We start from the raw sequence: 26,241 nt of genomic DNA on the forward strand, positions 1-26,241 counted from the left end.
TGGTCATGGCACTTAACAGGAAGACAACGACGTAGCTAGAATGTCAGAGACGTGAAGACCTGACCTAGTGTGCCTCCCAAATGGCACTCTATTCCCTATATAGTGCACTTCTTTTGACCAGGGTTCATGGGCCTATTTGGGATGCAGGCCTACTGTTGAAACTGCCGGCTTGATGACAGTGTCCATTTCAATTAGGGAAATTAGCAATGACTGAGAAATCTGACAGCAAAATCTCCTCTCTCACCAAGGGACATTTACTGAATTGATATGCTGTATAAGACCCCTTTTCTTCTACATAATTGCTCCCTAATTATCCATTAGTTATTCGATTACCCCTTTTAATCTGAAAGTCATGGGCGCGGGATGGGCTGGCTCTGTAAATGGCGGCTCAGGCTCAGTCATTGACGAGTTAGTAACTGCCCTAATTAAGGAATATGTTACTCACACACTGAACCCCTGAGAGACATTTTACATGTTGGTGGGCCATAGATATTCATGAGATTCTCTCATTTGTAATAATAAAGCTCGGAATTGCGGGGGAAATGGTTCTATGGTTATGGCGGTCGCTCTCTCTCTCTCTAACGACTAAACCTTATTTCTCAGTCAGCCATTACCTAGTCAGAATAATGTGCTGCTCTGCACAATGGAAGTGGTTTGAGCGCCGGTGCAAGGAGCCATTGTTAGGCTGTATTCCTCATTCTTAGATATAGTCAGAGGTCTTTGTAATTAGACTCCACTCTCAGAGAAGAGGTTAGGAGTTACACTGTATGGGAGCAGTGAGGTGTTTCTAAAGTATACTAAAGTATATCAATGGTCATTTGTTGTCGGTTGTAAACGCATGCAGCAGAAACACAAAATGCCAGCCAGAGCCAGATTCTACCATTTATTACACATACTGTATTACATTCTTAAATAAAAATGCTCCACTGAACAGTTCTTGCATAGATATCTTACAATACCAATTTAAAAAAGAATTATGAAACAGACCAGTAACAAAAATAAAGTTTTCTTCTTCCTTAATAAAGAACATTACCATACTAACATCATATAATACAAATAATAATATTTTTCAACACTTTGTACAGCAAAAATAAAAACAAGGAGAAAAAGAACCCAAGAGAAAACTGAAAAGGAAATGACCATGACAATGACAGGAGGAAGGGAGGCAGGAGGGAGGGAAGGAGGAGGTGTGAGGAGGGAGGGAAGGAGCAGGGGTGAGGAGGTAAGGAATGAGGAGGGGTGAGGAGAGAAGGAAGGAAGGAGCAGGGGTGAGGAGGGAGGGAGGGAAGGAGGAGGTGTGAGGAGGGAGGGAAGGAGCAGGGGTGAGGAGGTAGGGAATGAGGAGGGGTGAGGAGAGAAGGAAGGAAGGAGCAGGGGTGAGGAGGGAGGGAATGAGGAGGGGTGAGGAGAGAAGGAAGGAAGGAGGAGGGGTGGGTAGGGAGGGAGGGAAGGACGAGGGGTAGGGAGGGAGGGAGTGAGGGAAGGAGGAGGGGGTGGGAGAGGGAGGAGAGGTGAGGGAGAGAAGAAGGAGGGTTGAGGGAGGGAGGGAATGAGCAGGGGTGAGGAGGGAGGAAGGGGGTCAGGAGGGGTGAGGAGGGAGGGAAGGAGGAGGGGTGAGGGGAGGAGCAGGGGTGAGGAGGGAGGAAGGGAGGCAGAAGGGGTGAGGAGGGAGGGAGAGAAGGAGCAGGGGTGAGGAGGGAGGGAAGTGGGAGGGGTGAGGAGGGAGGAAGGGATCAGGGGTGAGGAGGGAGGGAAGGAGGAGGGGTGAGGGAGGGAGGGAGGGAGGCAGGACGGGTGAGGAGGGCGGGAAGGAGCAGGGATAAGGAGGGAGGAAGGGAGGGCGGGAGGGAGGGGTGGAAGAGCAGAGGGTGAGGGGTCAGGGTCTGGTAGGAAGGAGAGGTGATGGTGTTGTTGGCATTATAGAGCCCCTGCAGAAGGAGTAAATGACAGAGAGGTGACAATGGAAAAGGTGTTCCCACTGTGTCACAGGGCTTCCACAGATGTACCAGGTGTAGAGGCTGGACTGGGACTAGACTACCTTGTGGAGGCTCAGCCGTACTGTAGACGGTCTGAGAAAAGCATTGGTGGGTTTAGTTCTGCTCTACAGGCTGAGGTGTGTTGTTGGCTGGGTGGGTGCCCCAATAGAAATAGAATTAGATTGGAATTTGAGTAATTCTATTTCTATGTGTGGCCCCTTGACTGAGGATAGTTATTACAGCTACACATCCTGGTTCTGTCTGTCTGGCCATGAGACTCTCCACTTAGCAGAGGGTAAATAGAATATAAAGTCAAGCACTCTAACTCACCTCCTGAACTTGACACATGTCCAACACCTCATGAAGACAAAGCCATAGAGATGAATCAACATTTATCAAGATGTATCTTCTGCTAACAGCACATGTCAGAGTGTGATGCCTGGGCCCCAGAGTTGGATGGATAAGGATTGGGGGACAAAGGGAAAGAAGGGGTAAGGTGGAGGGATACAGAGACAGGGGGGAAGAGTTTTGTCAATCCCTTATATACTGACACATCAAACATGGACAAACACAGCAGATACAGACACACTCCCTGATGCAGATGTACAACAAAAAGAACCATGAGTTTCAACATCCCAAACAGGACCAATTTAGTCACCTGTTACATGGCAATGAACAGAACCCCCTGAACCGTCAAAACAACTGTCCAACATGATCTTACCATGCCCAGTTGCCATTGGCTGTTTAATGACAGTAGAGGGCCTATATCATGCTAATAACCTATTAGTGTGATTGGTTAAAAACTAAAAAGGAGCTACCTTATTGGTTCTTGTGGTTAAGTGCATCAGGAAGTGTCACAACATGTTATGTGGATATTTGACATTTGAGTGCTCCAACAGACTATGCTAGCATTAAGTAAGTAGGTACACTATGGAGTGTGCGCAGTAAGTTCATGTAGTGAAATGGTATGCTTGAGAAGATAGAACAACAGGAACATTAAAAGAGTGTGTGAGATGTATGTAGGAGTCGAAATGCTGAAGCACTGTTGCCTAGTAGTGCACAATACCCTTTAAGTTCCACCTAAAGTGTTGTGGTTAAAATGGGTCTACAGTAGGTCTAACGACTAATGTCTAATGTCTATGGACATTCTAGTGGCCTACAGAACTGTTATCAGACCTACTGTAAACCAGTCACTACCCATACGAGCTCATTGAGTTGAAGAGCTACTAATGTATCTATCTACAAAGCTGCCAGAAGCCTCACCAAAGTGACAACCCTACCTCATGGGGACCGAACGTGTGAGGCTTCAAGTTTCGGGAATGCTTAAGGTAGGTGTATGATGCAATTGTTCTTGGGATGGTTTTCGCAGGCAACAGTTAACCTAACAGAGACCCGACGGTCCACCTCAGACATGACAGTTTGAAATATTACACTCCACTGTACTATTTTGCACTGTACTAAGAAGCTAATTGAACTAAGTCTACATTAGAATTGGTAGGCTGCTCGTTAAGTCACCCTTGAATTGGGCACCCTAAAGAGACTACACAACCATATTTTACAACCATGAACGGACCATGAGTTCGGCCACACTGAACACCAGACAAGAGATTGTAATGCAGGAAGAAGTTGGGTCAGGGTTGGGTCAGGGTTATGGAAGGTCGGGAATAATGGTGGAATAGTAGTGGACAGTAAAACGAGTTCATTCTTTCTTTCTCTCGCTCTCTCTTACTCTCTCTCTATTTTCATTCACAGCAGTTTACTTGTGAATCTGCAAATCTTTGGGCGAAAGTGTATACGTGTGCGTTCAGCGTTCCTGCAGTTGATTGTGCATGGATCACTTCTGTGGGGTTATAGAGAGAGGGAGAGATGGAGAGAGGGATAAAGGGCTATTAGAATGGCACTTGTAGAGTGCAGAAGGAGGGGGAGTGGGGGGTTGTGTTGTAAATAGCTATAAGGGCCTGTAGGATTAATCATAATCTCATTTTAATCGCTAATCCATGAGATAAAAAGCACGGCTAATTTCATCATCATTTGGTTAATCCCTGGGGTAAACATTTTTTTTCTCTTTGTCAAAAAATATCTCTTCAATTTCGATCACTTTCTCAAATAAATATATATCTCTCTGGCTTTACGATAAGCTGCTGCTAATGTACTCTTGTTTGTTCTGTGGCAGATTCCACACTGGTTTCATAACAGTACTGTGGACCGTTGAAATGAAACCATTTTGGCTCGCGGTCCCTGATGTTTTTTCCCCCAGATCTGTTTCCCTGTGACCAAAAGCCTTTCTCATTAGTGGAGTGCGACTGGAGAGACTAGAGGAGCCTCCACAGAGTAGCCTGCTGCGCTAATGCTAATCAGAGCTGTGGGATACTAGTGGCCAGGAAACTATACAGAGGAGCATCTCCATGACAGCAAGCAGTGTTTTAACAGGCGAGGGAAAGGGAAAGGGGCCTAGCTAGCTTCTTCTGGTGAGAATGCCACAGGACTGAAATAGAATAGGACTTTTCATTTGAAGTGAGGTTTTAGACCTGTCAGCGTGTACGCAAGAGGACTAAAGTTGGGCTAATTTGGATTTAAACTGTGTGCTGCTATCTTTTTAGCATGCAGGCCTGTTACGGGCTAAATTACCATGACCATAGTATCCATTTTCTGTTACCCCGCAGGCTTTGCTGCAGTGGAAGCCGTAGAAACGGCTACAACCAGAAGTGAACGTCTACTAGAACATAAGAGTGCTTGAAGAGTTGTCATGATTTTGAACCTATTTGAAATGCCAGTGAAGTGCATGGTGTATGGTTTTTTGAGTTTGAGTGTTTGTTTTTACATCATTCAGCTCTATGATCCCAAATGAATGTGATTTGTGTGGTTCGTAAAGAAAAGAAAATGTCAGAAACAAAACTAAAACAAATACATTATTGTCAGCTAATGTTAGACAGATTATAGGCTCCCCTAAAGTGAATGAATCAACCAACATACAGTACAATCCCAGTCTCCCACACTGTTAGTTTCAAACCAGTCTACTGGTAGTAGTATTCTTCCTCACAATGCAGATCAGATTCACAATGTACCCTAAGGATGTGCCATGCTATAGCTCGCATTGGGACACACACAGACATACCATTGCAATTCCGGCAAAAAGTGCCACAAACAAACCCCATATGATTGTACGTTGAAGGGGAGGGGGAGGGGGGGGCGTAATAGAAACAAATCCCCCTGCATTTCTCAAATTTTGGCATTACCTTGCATCATCCACCATGGCAATAAAAAAATAATCACTGTAGCGTTCAAACAAAACAAAACAAAACAAGAAGAAAGAAGTTCCAACTAAAAAGTGGACGCAAAACACAAAGATCATCTTAATCTCTTGTTTCACTTCGTCTTTTTGTTGCCGAGACACTGTGTTTGTGTTTGTAGAGAAAGAGCTGCAGCTGCGCCAGTGGTGCCAATAGGCCTGGTGTGGAGGCGGTCCACTTCCCAGATACCGGTGTGTTCTGTTCCAGACCCTGCCTGGCTCCAGGGTAGTTCCATGCTGGACATTTTTGGTATTGATTGTTCGGAGCTCCACCGGCCCACCTGAGGGCAGCTCTGGGATCGTCTGTGAGATTCTGGCATGGCTGATACATAAACGTTACTATAGAGACAGTAATGGCATCTTCTCTGATAAAGCAGCCATTACAACTGGTGTGAGGATGCCAGAGTGGGTGTGTATGCGAGAGGGGAAGGAAGTGGTACAGTAATAGTGACAGTATTAGTGATAGTGGTGTTGGTATTAATGCCCTGATTGCAAGGCTGTATGTAGGACTTCATAGATCTGGGGCATACAGGTGAGGAATCTGGTCCCATGGTGTAGAAGCTGATTGTTAACATACAGAGACTGAGAGACCTAGGCCTGATTTGTGGTGATTGATTGAACATGAGAACAAGCTTGTTTTCTCATTTCAAAGCCATTACCTCCAGCGGAATAAGATAGTCTTTTACAAAACAACAATTGCAAAAAATCTTACAGAGAAAAATTTGGAGCAGAACAAATAATTCCGGGAAGCGATCTGAGTGTGTGTGTGAGAGGCTGCCATGCAGTGTTTCGTTTTCCAACTCTGTTCATTAACTAAATCATTATTTGAGTCTTATCTCAAAGTGGAGCCATGAGCAAAGAAACTGTTCTGTGTGTCGTTGTACTTGTGTCTGTATGGTGTGAGTGTGTGAGAGACAGATTTTTACATTTTTTATTCAGTATTTTTATGCAGGTTTTTTTTCTCCTTTGTATTCTTTTTTTCAGTTTTTGTTGTATACTTTATGAAAAAAAGCACAGATAACATTGAAAAAGTCAGTGCAGACAATGGATACGAAACAGGCAAGTCTCTCTGGGCTGATGAGGCCATGTTGTCCTTTCTACTACCCAGAGAGTTGGGTGTCTTTAGTCCCAGGTTCATGTTCAGTAGCCTATCAAGTTCCTAGTCTCCCAAATAGGGTGTGTGGTCACAGCAGACCAGCCTCCCAGGCCCCTCCCCCGCCATACTGGAGGAGGTAGGGGGTTCCAAGGTGTATTTCCACAATCCACACAAACAAAGCAAAAATACAATTTCCAGTTTTATGTTGTGTTTTGGCCCTGGTTTGGTGCTGATGCCTCGAAGGTCACGCCAAGGTTTGTTTTTAGTATCACACAGGAGAAAAACACAGAGTGGAAAACAGAGGTCCTTCTCTTTCATTTCAGGCCAACAATACAAATCCTTTTTCTTTCAGAGTTTCTTGTGATTTCTTTTTTTTTTTTATCTCCTTAACTGTCAGTGCTAAATAGCAGGTACTGAGTTTAGCCTGTGTTTACGGGCCGGGGTGTGTTCTTTCGATGTTCCTCCCTTCCTGCCATATGTGCACATTCTTTCTCGTTTGTACTTAAAATGTTTTAGTTTTTTTCATTCAGTGAATTTTTAAGAAATTACAGCTGAAAGAAAACAGACCATCATTCTTAATAATAATAGTAATAATTGTCTTTAAAAAACAAAGGCAAGAAAGTGTCGCTGCGCATTTGTTAGTTGTTGCCTGTGAGGTGGCAGGAGTGAAGCTGAGCGAGAAGAGCAGAGCGCCTCCTACAGGAGAGCCTGAGAGATCCACAGCAAGGTGCCTGTGGGTCACAGAGCTCACTCTCTGGAAGTGTCAGACCCTACTCCCACAGACAGGTGGCGCCACTGGCAGATTGCCCACTAGTTCCATTGGTCTCCCTCGTCTCGCTATTTTGGCATTGTTGTTATTTCACACGGTATAGCTTGCTGAGGGTTGACATATAGCTGCAGTTTGTGGGTTCCTATACAAGAGACACAAATTGGGATGGGGTTGGGAAACAGCACACCAGAATAAAATGGCCAATAGTTATTGTTGGTTTGTGTGGCCCATTGTTACTTCTGCAAGTCACTGACGTTTGGCGTGTCAAAGGAAAGCAGTTCATAATTCTGGGTGAACCATTTCCAGTTTAAATGTACAGAAAAGAAACATTGGAGTGTAAATGGGTCGTAATTGGATTAGCGGATTGGTTTGGCAGTGTGTGAGTTCCCAACCCTGATTGGACAAGGCATGGCTAATCGGATGACACGATGAAAGAGAATTGGTTGTAGACTGTTGAGTAGAAGTGTGAATCATGGAAGTGTGAATAAAAAAACAAGCTGCTCCTCGACTCTTTCACCCCATCACTCCATCCGTCCTCGCCGACCAGCCGTCTGTCTGGAGTCGTGGCGTCCGTCTATCCAGCGTGTCATCTCCCATAGTGCTTTGCTCCTGGTGTCAGGTCTTAGGTGGGTCTCCGAGGGCAGGGGCAGCCTCTGGATGGTGAGAGCCGAAGCTGCTGTGTGGTTCGTCTTCCATCCTGCTTACTTATTCTCTCCTTCTATCTCTCCTTCTCCCTCTCTTCTTCCTCGCTCTCCTCCTCTCACTCCCTTAGATGTGCCTCTTCATGTGCAGGGCCAAGTGGTCTGACCTGGAGAAACACCTGGAGAGAAGGAAAAAAAGAGAGGTTGTCAAAATCTACTCAATAACAGTTGGCATGTTAAATGCATGTCATGTGCAACCAGAGGACAAAAAACTCTAGACCACCTTTACTCCACATACAGAGACTCATACCAAGCTCTCCCTCGCCCTCCATTTGGCAAATCTGACCATAACTCTATCCTCCTGGTTCCTGCTTACAAGCAAAAACTAAAGCAAGAAGTACCAGTGACTCACTCAATAAGGAAGTGGTCAGATGACACAGATGCTAAGCTAAGACTGGTTTGCTTGCACAGACTGGAATATGTTCTGGGATTCTTCTGGTGGCATTGAGGAGTATATCTCATCAGTCACTGGCTTCATCAATAAGTGCATCGATGATGTCGTCCCCATAGTGACCATATGTACACACCCCAACCAGAAACCAAGGATTACAGGCAACATCCGCACTGAGCTAAAGGGTAGAGCTGCTGCTTTCAAGGAGTTGGACTCTAACCCGGATGCTTATAAGAAATCCTGCTATACCTTCCTGACGAACCATCGAACAGGCAAAGCGTCCATTCAGGACTAAGATCGAATCGTACTACACTGGGTCCGATGCTCGTCGGATGTGGCAGGTCTTGCAAACTATTACCGACTACAAAGGGAAGAACAGCAATGAGTTGCCCAGTGACATGATTCTACCAGATGAGCTAAATAACTTCTATGCTCGCTTCGAGGCAAGCAACACTGAAGCAGGCATGAGAGCATCAGCTGCTCTGGACGACTGTGTGATCACTCTCTCAGTAACCAATGTGAGTAAGACCTTTAAACAGGTCAACATTCACAAGGCCACAGGGCGTGTACTCCGAGTCTCTTCACTGACATTTTCAACATGTCCCTGACTGAGTCTGTAATACCTACATGTTCCAAGCAGACCACCGTAGTCCCTGTGCCCAAGAACACAAAGGTAATCTGCCTAAATGACTACCAACCCGTAGCACTCACGCTTATAGCCATGAAGTGTTTTGAAAGGCTGGTCATGGCTCACATCAACACCATTATCCCAGAAACCCTAGACCCACTCCATTTTACATACTGCCCCAACAGATCCACAGATGATGCCATCTCTGTTGCACTCCACACTGCCCTTTCCCACCTGGACAAAAGGAACACCTATGTGAGAATACTATTCATTTACCCAAATTCCTTGGTGTCCACATCACCAACAAACTAACATGGTCCAAACACACCAAGACAGTCATGAAGAGGGCACAACAAAGCTTATTCCCCTCAGGAGACTGAAAAGATTTACCATGGGCCCTCAGATCTTCAAAAGGTTCTACAGCTGAACCATTGAGAGCATCCTGACCGGTTGCATCACAGCATGATATGGTAACTGCTGGGCCTCCGACGACAATGCGCTACAGAGTGTAGTGTGTACGGCCCAGTTCAAGGGGCCAAGCTTCCTGCCATCCAGGACCTCTAGACCAGGTGGTGTCAGAGGAAGGCCCAGTACAAGGGGCCAAGCTTCCTGCCATCCAGGACCTCTAGACCAGGTGGTGTCAGAGGAAGGCCCAGTACAAGGGGCCAAGCTTCCTGCCATCCAGGACCTCTAGACCAGGTGGTGTCAGAGGAAGGGCCATAAAATGTCCAAAGACTCCAGCCACCCTAGTCATAGACTGTTCTCTCTGCTACCGCACGGAAAGCGGTACCGGAACACCAGGTCTAGGTCCAAAAGGCTTCTTAACAGCCTCTACTCCCAAGCCATAAGACTCCTGAACAGCTAATCAAATGGCTACCCGGACTATTTGCATTATCCCCCACCCCCATTTTTACGCTGCTACTCTCTGTTTATTATCCATGCATAGTCGCGTTTACCTCTACCTACATGTACATATTACCTCAATTACCTTGACTAATCTGTGACCCCGCACATTGACTCTGTACCGGTACCCCCTGTATATAGCCTCGCTACTGTTTTTTTATTGTTGCTCTTTCATTTTTTCTTATTTTTTCTTTGTCTCATTTTATTTTAAATGTTTTAATTCTTTTTTTTTCACTTCAGTTTATTTTAGTAAATACTTTCTTAACACTGCTGTTCTTAAAACTGCATTGTGGGTTAAGCGCTTGTAAGAAAGCATTTCACTGTAAGGTCTCCACCTGTTGTATTCGGCACACGTGACAAATCAAATTTGATTTGATTTTGATCAATAGACAGTAGGTACAAATGGTTACGCATTCAGAAAGGTAGTCGGGAGGCATGACTGATCTGTGCCTTTAGCTAGATGGATGCCCAGATTTGAAACAGTACAGGACATCCAGATGTTGGCTGGAGAACTGTTGAGGTTGGAATGGACACTCCGATAATCTCTGTAGAAATCAGTGATATGTTACCATGCTAGAACAGACTGTGCTCTCCTGCTGCTGATCTGAAATGACAAACCCTTGCAGAGGTGTATATGAAACAGAAAGAAATGTGGGTAATAATCAGTGTTTAGTGATTCTAGATCAGCAGCTAGTGTGTGTGTGAGAAAACAAGGCTCTGTGTAAAACGGAGTGAGGATCAGACACACAATGACAGAAAAACAACATTTGTCCCTTAAAAATAACAAATAATAAATGACATCTCGCTTCATTTTTCTCACATTAGCGACTGAACACTATAAAATGAGGACATGCCAAATCAGCAACCAGATTGCTCCTTCTCTTTCGTTTATTAAAATGCATGAGCGATAATTCTCCAAAACGCAGCCGCAAATCAAGATCCCTGACTTATGCAGTTCTGCGACTTACACCACAGCTAGAGGTGAAATACTATCGCAGAAACCCAAGCCCTTATTAGTTATGCAGCGTTTGAGTCATGGCAGAAGAGGAGGGTGGAGGGAGCAACGGCCCGTAGGCCTGTTTCGGTACTAATCGATTAAACTCACTGGTTACTGCTACTGTTGAGGGTGATACATAACAGCAGACAGGGAGAATATACGCCACATGTCCTTTAAGGGTCGATTATCGTATTACACTCAGGCAAAGCAATAAAATTAATCACAACAGATGTGAATAAAGCAAGCTGGAAAACAAAATGTGGGAGAGTGAACTGAGGAATGAAAAATTCAATTTGCCGACGGCTGTATCCATTATTAATTTGTCCACAGACAGCTCTACAATGTAAATCCAAAGGAGGTGTCTCTCTCTCCAGACAGCCATAACTAAGACTAGGACACGTTATTTCTCCAGCTAGCCGTGGTGTATACAGGTGGTGGAAGAACACGACACAAGATTTGATTATGAAAGAGAAAGCTGCACTTCAGTCCTCCTCTCTCTCGCTTTCTGTCCACCTCGTCTATACCTTTCCATCGACCATTATAAGTGACACTTTGGGATCATAGGGCAGAACAGACGCAGGTTGCAATTCAAGACTTCTGGCAAAATCTCTTTCATTTACTGTCTTCTCTTTTTCAACATCTCTCTCTCCTTCACTCACAACTTTCTGTATTAGCTCTCCCTTCTTCACATTGAACGTCTATGTTGTACCTGTCTAGTCTATGTGTGTGTCTGCTAGAGAGGGCCAGAGGGGGCTGAGTAAGTTCCGCTGGACAGATGGCCGTCCGAGTCACTGTCAGGGGCCGCCACACCAGCTGGTACGCCCCTGTCTCCCCCCTGCCGTACCCCTCCGCCCCTCTACCCCTCTGCCTCGCCCTGCAGGGGGTCCCAGCTTGATTAGGCAGGATTAATGACGTGCCTGTCTGTGAGTGTGTGCGCACACGATCATGTGTGTGTATGTGTGTGTGTGTATCAGAAAGGCTCAGAGAGAGGCTGAGAGCTCAACACACTGACTGTATTTACTGTTAAACTTCCTCCCATTCTGATGGTAATGTGGTAACACAGCAATGAGTTCCTCCTGGCCCATCTACTATAGCCAGGCGTTCCCTAAGGCGCCTGAACAGGCTGCCTCACAGAGGGGAGATCAACGTGCCTGTTTGATGGTCGCGTCACTCACAAAACGCTTCAAAGGCCTAGCAGAAGACTGGGTTGAGTTAACCTCTGTGTCAGCTTGCGTCCCAAACGGTGCCCTATTGCCTTTATAGTGCACTCCTTTTGACCAGGGCCCATGGGGCTCTAGGCCAAAGTAGTGCACTATGGAGGGGATAGGGTGCCATTTGGGACTCAACCCCAGTCTACAGTTTGAATAAAACTGTTGACGACGACAGAAGAGAGGGACAGATACTTAATGCATTATCGTCCATATTTATCTTATTCTGTTTCAGAGAATAATGTAAACGAGGAAATCATTTGGATGGGCTTTTAAGACGTGCTGATGGTTCAGCCTCAAACACTGGCTGTGTCCAAAATGACACCATATTTCCTATAACGTGCACTACTTTTGACCAGAGTCCTATGGGCCCAGATCAAAAGTAATGTACTATATTTGAATAGGGTGCCATTTGGGATGCACCCACTGTCATCTCATTCACACTCAATGTGTTGGCAGCCATTTTACAGCAGTGTCCCAGTGTGTGTGTGTGAAATACTACTAAGACATAATCAGCAGATGAGTTACAGGTATTGATCCAGCCAGCACCCCTACTGGTGTTCTTTATCACACACACACACACACACACACACACACACACACACACACACACACACACACACACACACACACACACACACACACACACACACACACACACACACACACACACACACACACACACACACTGCAGTGCTGCTCCTTGCATTTCCTTCCCTCCTTCCCTGCTTTAATTTATGTCTCTTCATTTCTGTGCCAGAGCCGTGTGTGTGGGAGTATTTGTGCGTGTGTGTGAATATACAGTGTGTGTGTGTGTGTGTGTGCCAGCAGAACATGCATAATACACTCCAGTAAGATTAGTAGACTCCAGCAGTGTTCTGGAAGGGGTTAGGTTTAAAACCCAAACTAGAGGAACCAGGAGGGTCCAATTAGAGTCCCCTTGGGTTCGAGGAAGCACGTTTGAGTGTGTGTATGTGTGTGTTTGCAGTGGGCGTGTGTGTGTGAGAGAGAGAGTGAATGTTTGTGTGTGTGTGAACTGGTTGCCTGCCTGAATGGCTGGCTTAGCTCACATCCAAGAGGCTGGAGGCTGTGTGTGTCTAAAGTAGGCCTGGCATCTGGACCTGTCAATTATCCTAACAATAGCAGGCCCGATCCAAATAGCCCCATTGTTAGCCAATAGCCAGGATACATTCTGGTAATGAGTGTTGGAACACAGATTTGATGATGCACTCCCCCTGGTTAGTCAGTGTTGTGTGCTTGATTGGGGCTATGGGGCATTATGCACAGTGGCTATGGCTGGTCTTGGATCAGTGTTTAGGCTTATAGTGGGGTGGATTTGGGGAGTGTGCGTGTGTGTGTGTGTGTGTGTGTGTGTGTGTGTGTGTGTGTGTGTGTGTGTGTGTGTGTGAGGAGGAGGAGGAGGAGGAGGAGGAGGAGGAGGAGGAGGAGGAGGAGGAGGAGGAGGAAGGGAGGTGGTGGGCTTTGTAAAGCGGTCCCCTTCTGCAGGGGGATTGCAGCTTGCGTGTGGAGAAACAGGGGTATCTGTCCCAAATAGCACCCTATTCCCTGTACAGTGGACCACTTTTGACTAGGGCTCTGGTCAAAAGTAGTGCACTATAAAGGAATAGGGTGTCATTTGGGATTCAGACAGGGTGACGGCTTCCCGCTATTGTCACCTGACAGCTTATCACTCAGAGCTCCACGCTAATATACATGTGCCCTCACACACACACACACACACACACACACACACACACACACACACACACACACACACACACACACACACACACACACACACACACACACACACACACACACACACACACACACACACACACACACACTGCTGTCTCCAGACAAAGGGCTGCCTTTGTGTCTCCAGCAGGACAGAGGTCTGATAGGTGTCACACTGTGGTTGCTGTAAGAAAATTAAAGAGTGCCTCTGTATGCCCAAGCTGGTTCGTTGGTTGATGTTGTGCTCTCTCTCTCTCTCTCTCTCTCTCTCTCTCTCTCTCTCTCTCTCTCTCTCTCTCTCTCTCTCTCTCTCTCTCTCTCTCTCTGTCTCTCTCTCTCAAGTAAAAATTTTATTCTATTACATAACCATCTCACTTTTAGAAGGCCACTAAGTTAATTTGTCATTTGAATGTGAGTGCCATCAGCAGCCTGGCTGGGGCTAGGGGGAGCAGGGTAGAGCGGCGTGTGAGAATGGCCTATTCACAGTCGTCATTTGGTAATGGGCATCACAGGACTGGCCTGTGACTGAGTTATTCAGCAGAGACTGGAGCAGAGCCTGTGCTAACTGCTAGCTGCCAGGGAGGAGAGGAGAGCCCGCCTGTAGACTAGAGTGCTGCTATGCACATGATGAAGACAGAGAGTGAGGGAGCGCTGCTACTGGGACTGGGGCTGTCCAAGGGGACATTACAGTAATGACTTTCATTTATGTAGCTAGTTTTTTTCTCCAACTCAAAGTACTTTGCATTCTATGGGAGTAATTCATCTCGTCTCTCCTTCCAACATCAATACTGTTCAATGTGAGAGATTGTTTGTTTGAACATACACGTGTGCATGTGATGGATCGTGCGAGAGCCACGTTGTCATATCTTCTCTACTGGGTCAGTGACGTGTGTGCTTGTGTGTGTATGTAATGGATGTGGTACTTACCTGTCGCAGTGGGTACACTTGAAGGGCTTGGCCCCGGTGTGTTTGCGGTAGTGCCTCGTCAGCTCGTCGCTCCGGGCGAAACGCCACTCACAGCCCTCCCAGGAGCACTTGTACGGTTTCTCACCTGACAAGACAGACAGACAGAGGGGGGGGGGGAATGATTACTTTTGCAGTTACATTGACTTTCTGTTTTTGTGGTAGCAATAGTGGATACCATTAAGTTGCTCTTATACAACACCTGTGTAGTTATACTGTAATGGAACATAATTGTGCAGTTGTCTAAATGACATGTAGGCTACTGATAAGTAAAGGGGTGTTGTCTGTATGATTGACACACCTGAGTGTGCTACATCATCACCCGTGTGAGATGAGATTCTCCCAACTCATTTGCTGGTGTTACCCAGTGTGCGATCCTACTAACTAGTTACTGTACCTGTGTTACCCAACCCAGGACTACACACCAAGTGTTTTGCATCAACCAATCATAGACTCCCAGAGCTCGCTAAACAAATTCTTTCAGAGATTCCGTGTTAATTCCTAATCCTAAAACTAAAATCACCCAGAAAAATTAAACAGTTTTCTCCCCTCCCCTCCCCGCCCACGCCTCTCCTCTTCCCTTCTCCTCTTCCCCCTTGGACCCCCTGTGGAGAGATCTGAAATTCAAATGAAGTTTCTCTCCAGTTGAACAGATGGGAGAGGGAGATATCTATTGTTCACAAGCTGTAGTTTTATCTCCCTGATAGAAAGGCCCTCCGGCAGAGGGTTCTTTTACTTTTTGGGATGGGAAAGGGGGGGGTGTAGCGAGTTGCGGGGGGGAGGGTGCCCGTACCCTGAGGACCAGGTTGTGTTCGGATGGGCCTGGACCTGGCTGGTGGGTGGGAGGGGGCTGAATCCGGGGAGGGTTTTGGGGTGGGTAGAGGGGGAACCACCCGCCCCGGTGCTGCCGAGCGCTGCTGCCGAGCGCTGCTGCTCTGGTTGATTCAGATCTGGGAGTGGTAACGATAATTAGGGTCTTAATGGGAAGTAATACCGTACTTCCAGTCAGCCAGCTGCGACCGTCTTCCCATATCACCGTGTCCACCAATCTTCCTAACTAGACTAAAGTACCATTAGAGTGAAATCTAAGCGTCTCAAACAGTAGAGCAGCGGTACGCCCAAATCACAGGCGACAGTGGAAGACAGAGGGTGCAGAGGGTGAGGATAAGGGACAGTACCCGTAGGTTCAGAGAGGCTGTGTGTGGAGGGGTGAATGGTAGGGATGGTACTCCACAGGACTTGTTGATTCAAGTAATTTATTCTGCTACAAAAAACCTGCTACAAGAAGTGTTGATTAGCAGAAGAATATCAGTGATTTCATTGGCAAAAGTATATTGGAGGTGCCCCCAGCAGTAGACGGTAAAGGATGATGTGGTTTTGTTTGACATCATCTCAGAGCGATGTGGAATCTGCGGAGACCACGGTGATGCAACGGAAAGTAAAGGATGACGTGGCGAAGGAGGAGAGGAGAGGACTGAGTGATGTGAGATGATGCAACGCACCTCCCCTCATCTCCTCGATTTCGCCCCTTCATCCCCCACTCCCCCATCGTCCATGTTGTAAGATGAGAGGGAAGAGAAAAGGCAAATGGTCTGTGAATGATACCTCGAATCCCGGTTTATTTCACATGAGCTTTTCTTATTCTGTGTCCTTTTTCTTATTTGATCCATTGTCTGTGGTGAGATTGTGGTAGTGTGACAGATTGCAGGGCAGAAACACCTCAGGATCACTTGCTGTGCTTTTCTTTCCGTGTTTGGAATATTATTCAAATCAGCAGAGGGCATTTTGGGTACTGTATAATGACCCAGTACTGGCTGCTGTTAGAGAGAGAGTGTGCATCCAGAATGGCACCCTATTCCCTATATATTGTATACTTTGATCAGAGCCCTATGCGTAGTGCACTATATAGGGAAAAGGGTGCTATTTCGGAGATAGCCAGGGAGAAGGCAACACCTCAGCACTGTATCAGCAAACACCACTTTACAGCCAGATTCCACTCAACACACTCCATATAACACTCTTCTACCTCTGGGGTGAACACATGAATGCAACACATTCTGAACATCTGTCTGCCTTTGCCCCTTGATACACTCATAAACATTTTGCCAAAAGACCTGAGGCTTTTTATTTGCTCATTCTCCCCCACTGTGTAAAACCTGTAGCAGATGACATCCCCAGACAGTGTTGCCTTGTCATGAGAGCCTGTTAGGCAGGCAGACAGACAGGCAGGGATGAAGGCAGGCAGGCAGACAGGGAGGCAGACAGTCAGGCAGACAGTCAGGCAGGGATGGAGGCAGGCAGGCTGGCTTCAAGGACCACTCAGTCATTTTGGAGTCTTGAGGCCACAGGTGCAAGACAGCAAACATTTCACACCCCTTCCTCAGTAATTGGCCAAAGCTCCCCCTCCTCTCCACTACCATCAGCTCCTCCTCTTTGCATTAACCCCCCCCCTCCCTATACCTCCCTCCCCCTCTCCAGACTTGACAGAATGAAGCAGGGTCGGCTTGGACCCACCATCACGGCAACTACGCCAGCCAATTATAATTTGCCAAGGCGAGGATGCATGATGGAGTCGCCTAGCAACCGGCCGAGAGAGAGAGAGTTTGTGTGAGAGAGACAGAAAGAGAGAGAGTAAGACAGAGAGAGAGAGAGAGAGAGAGTTTGTGTGAGAGAGACAGAAAGAGAGAGAGTAAGACAGAGAGAGAGAGAGTTTGTGTGAGAGAGACAGAAAGAGAGCGAGTAAGACACAGAGAGAGAGAGGCGTGCAGCCGCCTGAATCCGCCAGTCATGGACACTCAGCGCCACCAGCCAATTATGGCTCTGCTCTGGATGAGTGTAATACAGTTGCCAGGCAACCCAAACCCCCAAAAAGGAAGCAGGTTGGGGTGGGTGGTAGCTTTTTTGGGGGTTGGGGGAGAGTGTATTTGGGGGTTGGGTGGTGTTAGGGGCAGGGGTAGTTGGAATGGGCAGCACTGTGTTAAAACAGGCTGAGACTGATACCAGGAGCTGCAAATAATCAGCCATTTACAAATTCTCCTCCCGCTTGTTCTGATATGGTCTCCTAGCAACGCACCCCCCCACCTCATCACCCACCTCTCCCTCCCATCAGCATCACAGGTGCCTGTGTGCTGCAGTTAATTACATTTCCTTAGCCAACTGGAGATAGAGTGTAGAGCCTATTATGATCTCTCAGCTGAAGTTACAGCAGACAGACAAACAGACTGACTCAGACAATTATGGCCCATTTCACATTTCCTAGAGTTCCATCCATGCAGCAGCTCCCGTCTCCCTAAAACAAAGAATCCATTCCCAACACCAGAGGAGTGAAGATATGAAAATAGTGGCTGGGTTTCTGTTCTGACTGCTTACATTCTAGAACAATGTTCAACCTATAGAATTAGAATCACTAGAATGAACATTTGTTTTAGTCATTCTAATTCTATAGTTATTCTAGTCATTCTAATTCTATGGTTATTAAACCTCAGTGAAAGGCTGTGTATTTCCTTACCAACTGTTATTGATGGGGCCATCCAGGAGCATGTCACCCTCATGAAGCAAGGGCCCCCCTTAAATCCTGCACTAATCTTAATCTCCCTCCCTGTGTGTCACTGATGTATGGACATAATAACCAAAACAGAAGGATTAGGCTAATTACTGTACTGTGCTGCTCTTGTCTTGTAATGAACATATCGGGGCTGGGGCTACACAGCAGCATGCTGCAGCATGTCTTAAGGGTGTTGTTTTCTCTTCTACCCTTCTCTTTTTTCCCCCTTTCCCTCCTCTCATTTTTTGGGTGTGGGAGGAGGAGGGGGCGAATGAATGGCTTGCATCAGCTCGCTGGTGATTAGCATCGCTAGCGCTCTCGTGGCAGCGGTGAAACCTGCCGAGTCAACAGCAGGCCTCAGGAAAGGATTAGCGTCGCTAACACTGATGCTAACGCTACGGCTAGCGCTAACCTGATGCCAACACTCCTCTCTCTCTCTCTCTCTCTCTCTCTCTCTCTCTCTCTCCGAGGTTCACTGGGAGGCCAGTGGTGGTGAGATACTCCAGGCTGCAGTAGACATGGCTGAATTAGCCATTTAGACCTGTCAGTCTATCAATCCATTGGCAATTACCGTACCACTCCCACCGCGAGCAGCTTGTGGACGGAGAGACTGGACTGCTTTCAGTAAGAGACTCAGAGTCACTGAGGTGAATGAGAGAGAGAGAGAGGCTGCACTGCAGAGCTAAGACCTATGTATTTTTAGCCCGTTGGAAGGATCTCACAGGGGGATATAGAGCGATAGATCAAGACTGCTTCTGTGTTTCTACTTCACAACACTGGATTGCAATCCTTGCACTCACACATATCAAGCTGAGCACTTACACTGAAACAGAAGATGTTTTCAGGTAGAGTTTAAACCTAAACCTATATTCTCCCAGGGTCTTGTGTTAGGTGCATGGTGCACCTGTATAATTGTAGATGCATGGTCCTTGGTCAGGTTAGACAGTGTGTTTTCAGGCAGTGTGTTTAGTGCATGACCTGGCCTTATTGGCTGTGTAACCTTGTAATCTCCACCCGGCCACCTCTCAGAGCCTGAGAGTTCCTCTCTAGGTTTCTTCCTAGGTTCCAGCCTTTCTAGGGAGTTTGTACTAGCCACCGCGTTTCTACATCTGCATTGCTTGCTCTTTGGGGTTTTAGGCTGGGTTTCTGTCTAAGCAATTTATGACAACTGCTGATGTAAAAAGGGCTTTAGAAATACAGTTGATTGATTGCATGGTGCATGATGCATGGCCCATAGTTATGGTCAGGCCTAGGTTCTGTCTCACCTGTGTGTGTCCTCTGGTGTGCCTTCAGGTGGGAACTCTTGGTGTAAACCTTCCTGCAGCCGTTGAACTGACAGCGATGGACCCTCTTCTTGTTCTCTGGGATATCTCCCCCCAGCGACCCAGCCCCCTGCTCGCTGTCACTGTGCCCCCCCCTGCTGGGCGGCGAGGGTAGAGTGGAGTGTGTGGCCACCAGCTTGGCCGCATTCAGACCAACCTTCTTGGCCACAAGTTTGAGAGTGAGCGTGCCGTCGGCTGTGGCGGTGAGCGTCTGCATGGGCTTGACCAGGTGGCGGCCCAGCTCAGGCGAGGAGGGTGGTGTGAGGGAGGTGACGGCACTCAGCTGAGCAGCGTTGACCCCGTTGACCCCCTCCTTGGTGGTCTTCGCTCCAGACTCTTTTCCGGAGGCCTTGGTGTTGTGGGGCTGTGGGGCCTGTAGCACCTTGGGAAGGGAGACGAGGAGGGGAGGGGGGCTGGGCTGGTCGGGGAGGCTGGGGAGGAGGGGGTCCAGGGGGTCCATCAGGTCCTCGTCACTGTCAGCACCCTGCATGAAGGTGGGTGTCAGGAGACAGTCGAGCTCCTCGTCAAACAGCTCTGATAGACGCTTGGGTTCTGTCTGCAGGTACCGCTCCAACTCCAGACACGTCTGTAAGGGTGAGAGAGACACGGTCAGAAACAGGAACAGTTTCAGGAGAGAACACTCATCCTTAATCTACACATATTATTCAGAGATGCTTGGGCTCTGTCTGCAGGTACCGCTCCAACTCTAGACACTCAGTCAGAGACAGGGACACACGGTCGGCACAGGCACAACAGCCCCACCGCACTCATCTCTAATCAATACATACTGTTTCAGACCTCATACAAAAGTACCGATTTGATTAGCCTCATATGAAACAACTGATCATATCAACCATATACACTCTTAGAAAAAAGGGTTCCAAAATGGTTCCCAAAAGGATAAGCCTTTTTGGTTCTAGATTAGCATCCTTTTTTTCTAAGAGTGTATGATAACCAGTCAGCGATTCAGCAGAAATCAAACACTCTGACACAGCCACACACTCTATATCATAAAACCACTGACTAGATACATATCCAGCTCTGCTAATCTAACCACCATCACACATCATCATAATCTGAGCAGCCTATCATCCCCTCCACCCAGTATGGTCCAGTGGTCCAGCCTCTCCAGTGTTGACCATGTCACCGGCTCCTAGCTGAGCCCAGAGAGGGGGATTATTCTCTGATTGAACTGTGCTGGCCTTACTCTTTCCCTCCACTCCGCTTTACAAGGAAGATAAATTAACCAGCCATGGAATTTTTATCATGAGAAAGAGGAAGGGCGGGAAGGGAGGGGGATACATGCAGAGAGAGAGAGGGAGGGAGAGAGGGAGAGATATAGGGATATGTGCAGAGAGAGAGGGAGAGAGAGGGAGAGATATAGGGATATGTGCAGAGAGAGGGAGAGATATAGGGACATGTGCAGAGAGAGAGGGAGAGAGAGAGGGAGAGATATAGGGATATGTGCAGAGAGAGGGGGATTAGGGAAAGAGGGAGAGATAGAGGGAGGGATATGTGCAGAGAGAGAGGGAGAGAGATATAGGGATATGTGCAGAGAGAGGGAGAGATATAGGGATATGTGCAGAGAGAGAGGGAGAGAGAGAGGGATAGATATAGGGATATGTGCAGAGAGAGGGTTAGAGAAAGAGGGAGAGATATAGGGATATGTGCAGAGAGAGAGGGAGAGAGAGAGGGAGAGATATAGGGACATGTGCAGAGAGAGAGGGATATGTGAGAGAGGGAGAGATATAGGGATATGTGCAGAGAGAGAGGGAGAGAGAGGGAGAGATATAGGGATATGTGCAGAGAGAGGGTTAGAGAAAGAGAGGGAGAGATATAGGGATATGTGCAGAGAGAGAGGGAGAGAGAGAGGGAGAGATATAGGGATATGTGCAGAGATAGGGTTAGAGAGAGAGGGAGAGATATAGGGATACATGCAGAGAGAGAGGGAGAGAGAGGGAGAGATATAGGGATACATGCAGAGAGAGAGGGAGAGAGAGAGGGAGAGATATAGGAATATGTGCAGAGAGAGGGAGAGATATAGGGATATGTGCAGAGAGAGAGGGAGAGAGGGAGAGAGATATAGGGATATGTGCAGAGAGAGAGGGAGAGAGAGGGGGAGAGATATAGGGATATGTGCAGAGAGAGGGTTAGAGAAAGAGGCAGAGATATAGGGACACAGGTATGTGCAGAGAGGACACAGTATACCAAACACTCAGCAGAAAGGTTGTTCTATTTAGGTTGTTCCCTCACCTCTCTCTTAAACCATACCCTACCAGAAAATCTCATCTTTAAAAACACACACACACAATCACTCTCTCTCTCTCGTGTTTCTTTTCTGCCAGGGCTTCATTAGAATGAGCAATGCCTTGCCATGAGGGGAAGAAAGAGAGAGAGAGAGAGAGAGAGAGAGAGAGAGAGAGAAGAGCACGGCTCACTAACTGTGCTGAGTGCACATTCTTCATACTGGTTCTACAATACTGTTGTGCAGTCACAGTGGTCAGTTTAGATATTAGATTGTTCCGTTCGGCATGTCACAGCTAAAACACTTGGGCAGAGGGAGAGGGGAGCAGAGCACTGGAATGGAGTCAAACCTTCCAGCACTTTAATCCGTGTCATCAGTGCAAATTATAGCTGCCTTACCTATTATCTTAACTACAGAAACACTGTGACACGATGTATCTAAAGGCATGCAGCACTTGTAGGCTGCTCTGTTCCCCTGTGTTTATAGTCAGGCCCCCCCACCACCGCAACATATTTTTGTTGGGCATCTGATAAGCTTTGCTTTGCTAGTTTTACTTCTATTTTAAAAGAATGTCTTCTTTTTTCATTTGCGTATGAGCATATATCAAAAAGATTTCTTCGGGGGTGTGAATGTTTCAAACTCATTTAGTCTGATAAGCATTGTGTAGATATAGTGCAACAACGCACTAAAAAAGTCCTTTGTCAACGCTGCCTAACAGTTGTGCTAAGACAAGGCTTTGGGCCATTCCTTTGACCAGCTCCTTGCTTTGATTTGTGAACACTTTTATTCTTTCTTGGTAATTCTAGTGTAATACAATCTGCAGTCAAGCATGGCCAAGGAGGGCCATTGTATGTATTCCCCTCAATCATCACTAATGCATGGTAAAAGCAACACTGCAGGTAGGCCGAGCCATGGCCCTGCTTGAGAAATGACCATTGAGTCTGTTGGAATAGCTCTTTAAACATTGTGCTGCCTTCTGAGTACATATTATCCTCAACTGTGACTAGGCCCACAGTATGGTCAGTGGCACACACCTCAGGGGCTGGACAGGGGGAGGTGATATCACACGCCAGTAGGCGTGTCCAGTAGGAGAATACACTACATATGACATTTCATGTATGACCTTTACGTTTTTTTTCATATGCGATAGGAAAGGTAACACACACATTCTGACACATATACACACACACACATATACACAGACATATACACAGACATATACACACACATATACACACATATACACACATATACACACACACACATATGCACACACACATACACACACACACACACACACAGACACACACACACACACACACACACACACACACACACACACACACACACACACACACACACACACACACACACACACACACACACACACACACACACACACACACACACACCCTGCAGGGGGATAGATCAGTGCAGTGTGGGAGCATGCTGGCTCATGGCTTTGGCAGCTCGTGTGAGTAGAGGGGGCTCAGTCACCTCCATTCCCCAGTTCCGTCCCACAACATACGGATAAAGGTCATATCATACTGTACTGCTGCTCAAAGGACATTAAACCCTGCATGGCCACGTACTAAACCAGGCTGAGCATTCATAGCACTATACACTCCTTAAAAAAGGGTACCAAAAGGGTTCAAATCAAATCGAATCAAATCTAATCAAATGTATTTGTCACATACACATAGTTAGCAGATGTTAATGTGAGTGTAGCGAAATGCTTGTGCTTCTAGTTCCGACAATGCAGTAATAACCAATGAGTAATCTAACCCAACAATTCCACAACTACTACTACTGCGGCTGTCCCAGATATAACCTTTTTTGGTTCCAGATATGACCATTTTGGGTTCCCTGCAGAACCCTCTGTGGAAAGGGTTCTACCTGGAATCAAAATGGTTCATCAAAGGGTTCTCCTATGGGAACAGCTGAATACCCCTTTTAGGTTCTAGATAGCACCTTTTTTTCTTAAGAGTGTAAAAATGTATAGATCTAATATAATAAGATTCATATGGAAGTGGATCGATCATTATAAGACTGTTTATTGGGAGAATAAAGTGGGTGGTGAGGTATAGGCTATATTGTTGTAGAAATTGCTGAGAAGTATGCTAACTGTCTCTTTAGACTTCCAGTCATTGCTCTAACGCTAGTTAGCAACGGCTGCAGGAACTACCTTCAAACTGCACACAGAGACATCCTGCACGGAGAGGCTTAATTGCCAAAATGTCACACTATCCCTTTTAACAGTGACAATGTTATGTTAAGTAGGTGTGCCATGTTTTTACAAGGCTCCATTAGTCACATACAGTATTCTCCGAAAACACCAGTCAGAGGAAATACAATGACCAGAGTTTGTGTGTGTGTGAGTAATCACCCCCTAAAAGATTAAGCTACCACCTAAAGCACATACAATACAATATAATACAATACACATAGAACAACAATATAGTTGGAGGTTTTATCTAGTCACACTGACATGGGGATGAATTGTTGTTAATAGTTAAATACACTACAGGAGAATAGAAGGGGTGGGAAAGTACCCAATTGTCATACTTGAGTAAAAGTACACATACCTTAATAGAAAAGTGAGTCACCCAGTAAAATACTACTTGAGTAAAAGTATTTGGTTTTAAATATACTTAAGTATCAAAAGTAAATGTAATTGCTAAAATGTACTTAAGTATCAAAAGTAAAAGTATAAATAATTTAAATTACTTATATTAAGCAAAGCAGTTGGACACATTTCCTAGTTTTTATTTTTTTCACGGATAGCCAGGGGCACGCTTCAATTAGGACATAATTTACAAACGAAGCATGTGTTTAGTGAGTCCACCAGATAAGAGGCAGATGGGATGACCAGGGATGTTCTCTTGATAAGTGTTGACAATTTTCCTGTCCTGCTAAGCATTCAAAATGTAACTAGTACTTTTGAGTGTCAGGGAAAATGTATGGAGTAAAAAGTACATCATTCTCTTTAGGAATGTGGTGGAGTAAAAGTAAAAGTTGTCAAAAATATAAATAGTACAGTCAAGTACAGATACTCCAAAAAACTACTTAAGTAGTACTTGAAAGTATTTTTTACTTAAGTACTTTACACCACTGGAGAATAGCAGCGTGGGGACTACATTTTTCCTGTTAACATTAGTTTTATATGAAGCACCTGTTAAAAGTCTATTGAATGTGTAAGTAGGTCGATGTTTTCTCCTCTCTCACACTATGACTGGGCCATAGCTCCCACAGCTACAGTAAAGACAGTTCTCCCTCTGTGAGCCTGGACTCTGAGAGCCTTGATGCTAGGCTTAGATTTGTAAGCCGCTTTAGATAAAAGCATCTGCTAAATGGCATATATTATTGTGCGTGAGCGTGTGTGCGTGCCACAATGTATGTGTGTCACAGTGTGTGTATCAAACTGTGTGTGTGTCCATCAATAATAGATGCTGAGCCGAAGGGGTTCACACCCAGCTAAGAGCCTCTGTCTGTCAGACAAAGAGACCAGAGAGGACCACAGCCATCGCTACATCTACAGCTAACTGTTATTACACCATCCAGCTGGACTCCAACTAGACACAAAGGGGAAATTATCAGCAGTCTGACCCAAATGGCACCCTATTCCCTTTATAATGCATTCATTGGAAGACTATCCATAGGGCTCTGGTCAAAAGTAGCTCAGTATATAGGGAATAGGGTGCCATTTGGGACGCAACCCCAGCAATATCCGACTTAGTTACTCTCAATGTCTTGGCACCAGTGGCGTAACTTGTGGCCCCCCTGCCTTGCGGGGGCTGAGGGGGTGTGTGAGCTACGCCAGCGCTTGGCACCCTGCTCGGGCATTATAAAGTCAGCAGATCATCTAAACTAATGGCTTCATATGATCTCATTCCTGCATCTAGGAAAGTGTGTATTTATGTTCTCTCTCCCCTCCATTTTGGGGTTCAAATCTCTCTCATACAAATAGGTTTTAATTAAAGCTTTGGCTTTCATCCGATGCTGTTTGAAGCTCTATCTCTTGATGCTAAACTGATCTCTCTCCTCTGCTTTTCTCTCTCTCTCTCTCTCTCTCTCTCTCTATTCTCTGCTCTCCTCTCTCTCTCTTCTCTCACTCTCTTTTCTCTCTTTCTTCTCTGCTCTCCCCTCTCCCTCTCTCCCCCTCTCTCTCTTCTCTCTCTCCCTACACAGCATGCGTTGATGAGTAATTAGCCACTCAAACGACCCAGCGAAGAGATACTCTTTATTCAGCTAATTTGCTGATGGGTAGCCTGTGTGTGTGTGTGTGTGTTTTCATCTGTGTATGTATAAGAGAGAGAGTGTGTGTGCAGAGACTGGTAGCCTACGTGCCAAGAGTTTTGATTTCACTGCAGAAAACCTCTTCATTGTGCCTTGAGGGGCTATGCTGTATAACTTAGAGAGAGGTGCCATCTCAGAGAATACAGTTTGTCCCCTCAACCCCCTTCTTCTATTTG

General features: G+C 46.3%; 1 protein-coding gene across 2 annotated transcripts in view; it reads right to left on the reverse strand.

Moving 5' to 3' along the window:
- Positions 1-870: 870 nt before the first annotated feature.
- LOC135519361 (Krueppel-like factor 7) overlaps positions 871-26,241 on the reverse strand; it is a 73,952-nt gene continuing 48,581 nt past the window's right edge. For both annotated transcript variants that reach the window (XM_064944542.1, XM_064944543.1), the window contains exons 2-4: positions 19,468-20,110; positions 14,623-14,746; positions 871-7,950 (exon numbers count right to left, since the gene is read on the reverse strand). In XM_064944542.1, the coding sequence (XP_064800614.1) occupies positions 7,899-7,950; positions 14,623-14,746; positions 19,468-20,110 (819 nt within the window). In that variant the 3' untranslated portion in view covers positions 871-7,898. The remainder of the gene's footprint in view (positions 7,951-14,622; positions 14,747-19,467; positions 20,111-26,241) is intronic.

The sequence above is a fragment of the Oncorhynchus masou genome, chromosome 29, assembly GCF_036934945.1.
Source record: "Oncorhynchus masou masou isolate Uvic2021 chromosome 29, UVic_Omas_1.1, whole genome shotgun sequence".
NCBI classification, from domain to species: Eukaryota; Metazoa; Chordata; class Actinopteri; order Salmoniformes; family Salmonidae; genus Oncorhynchus; species Oncorhynchus masou.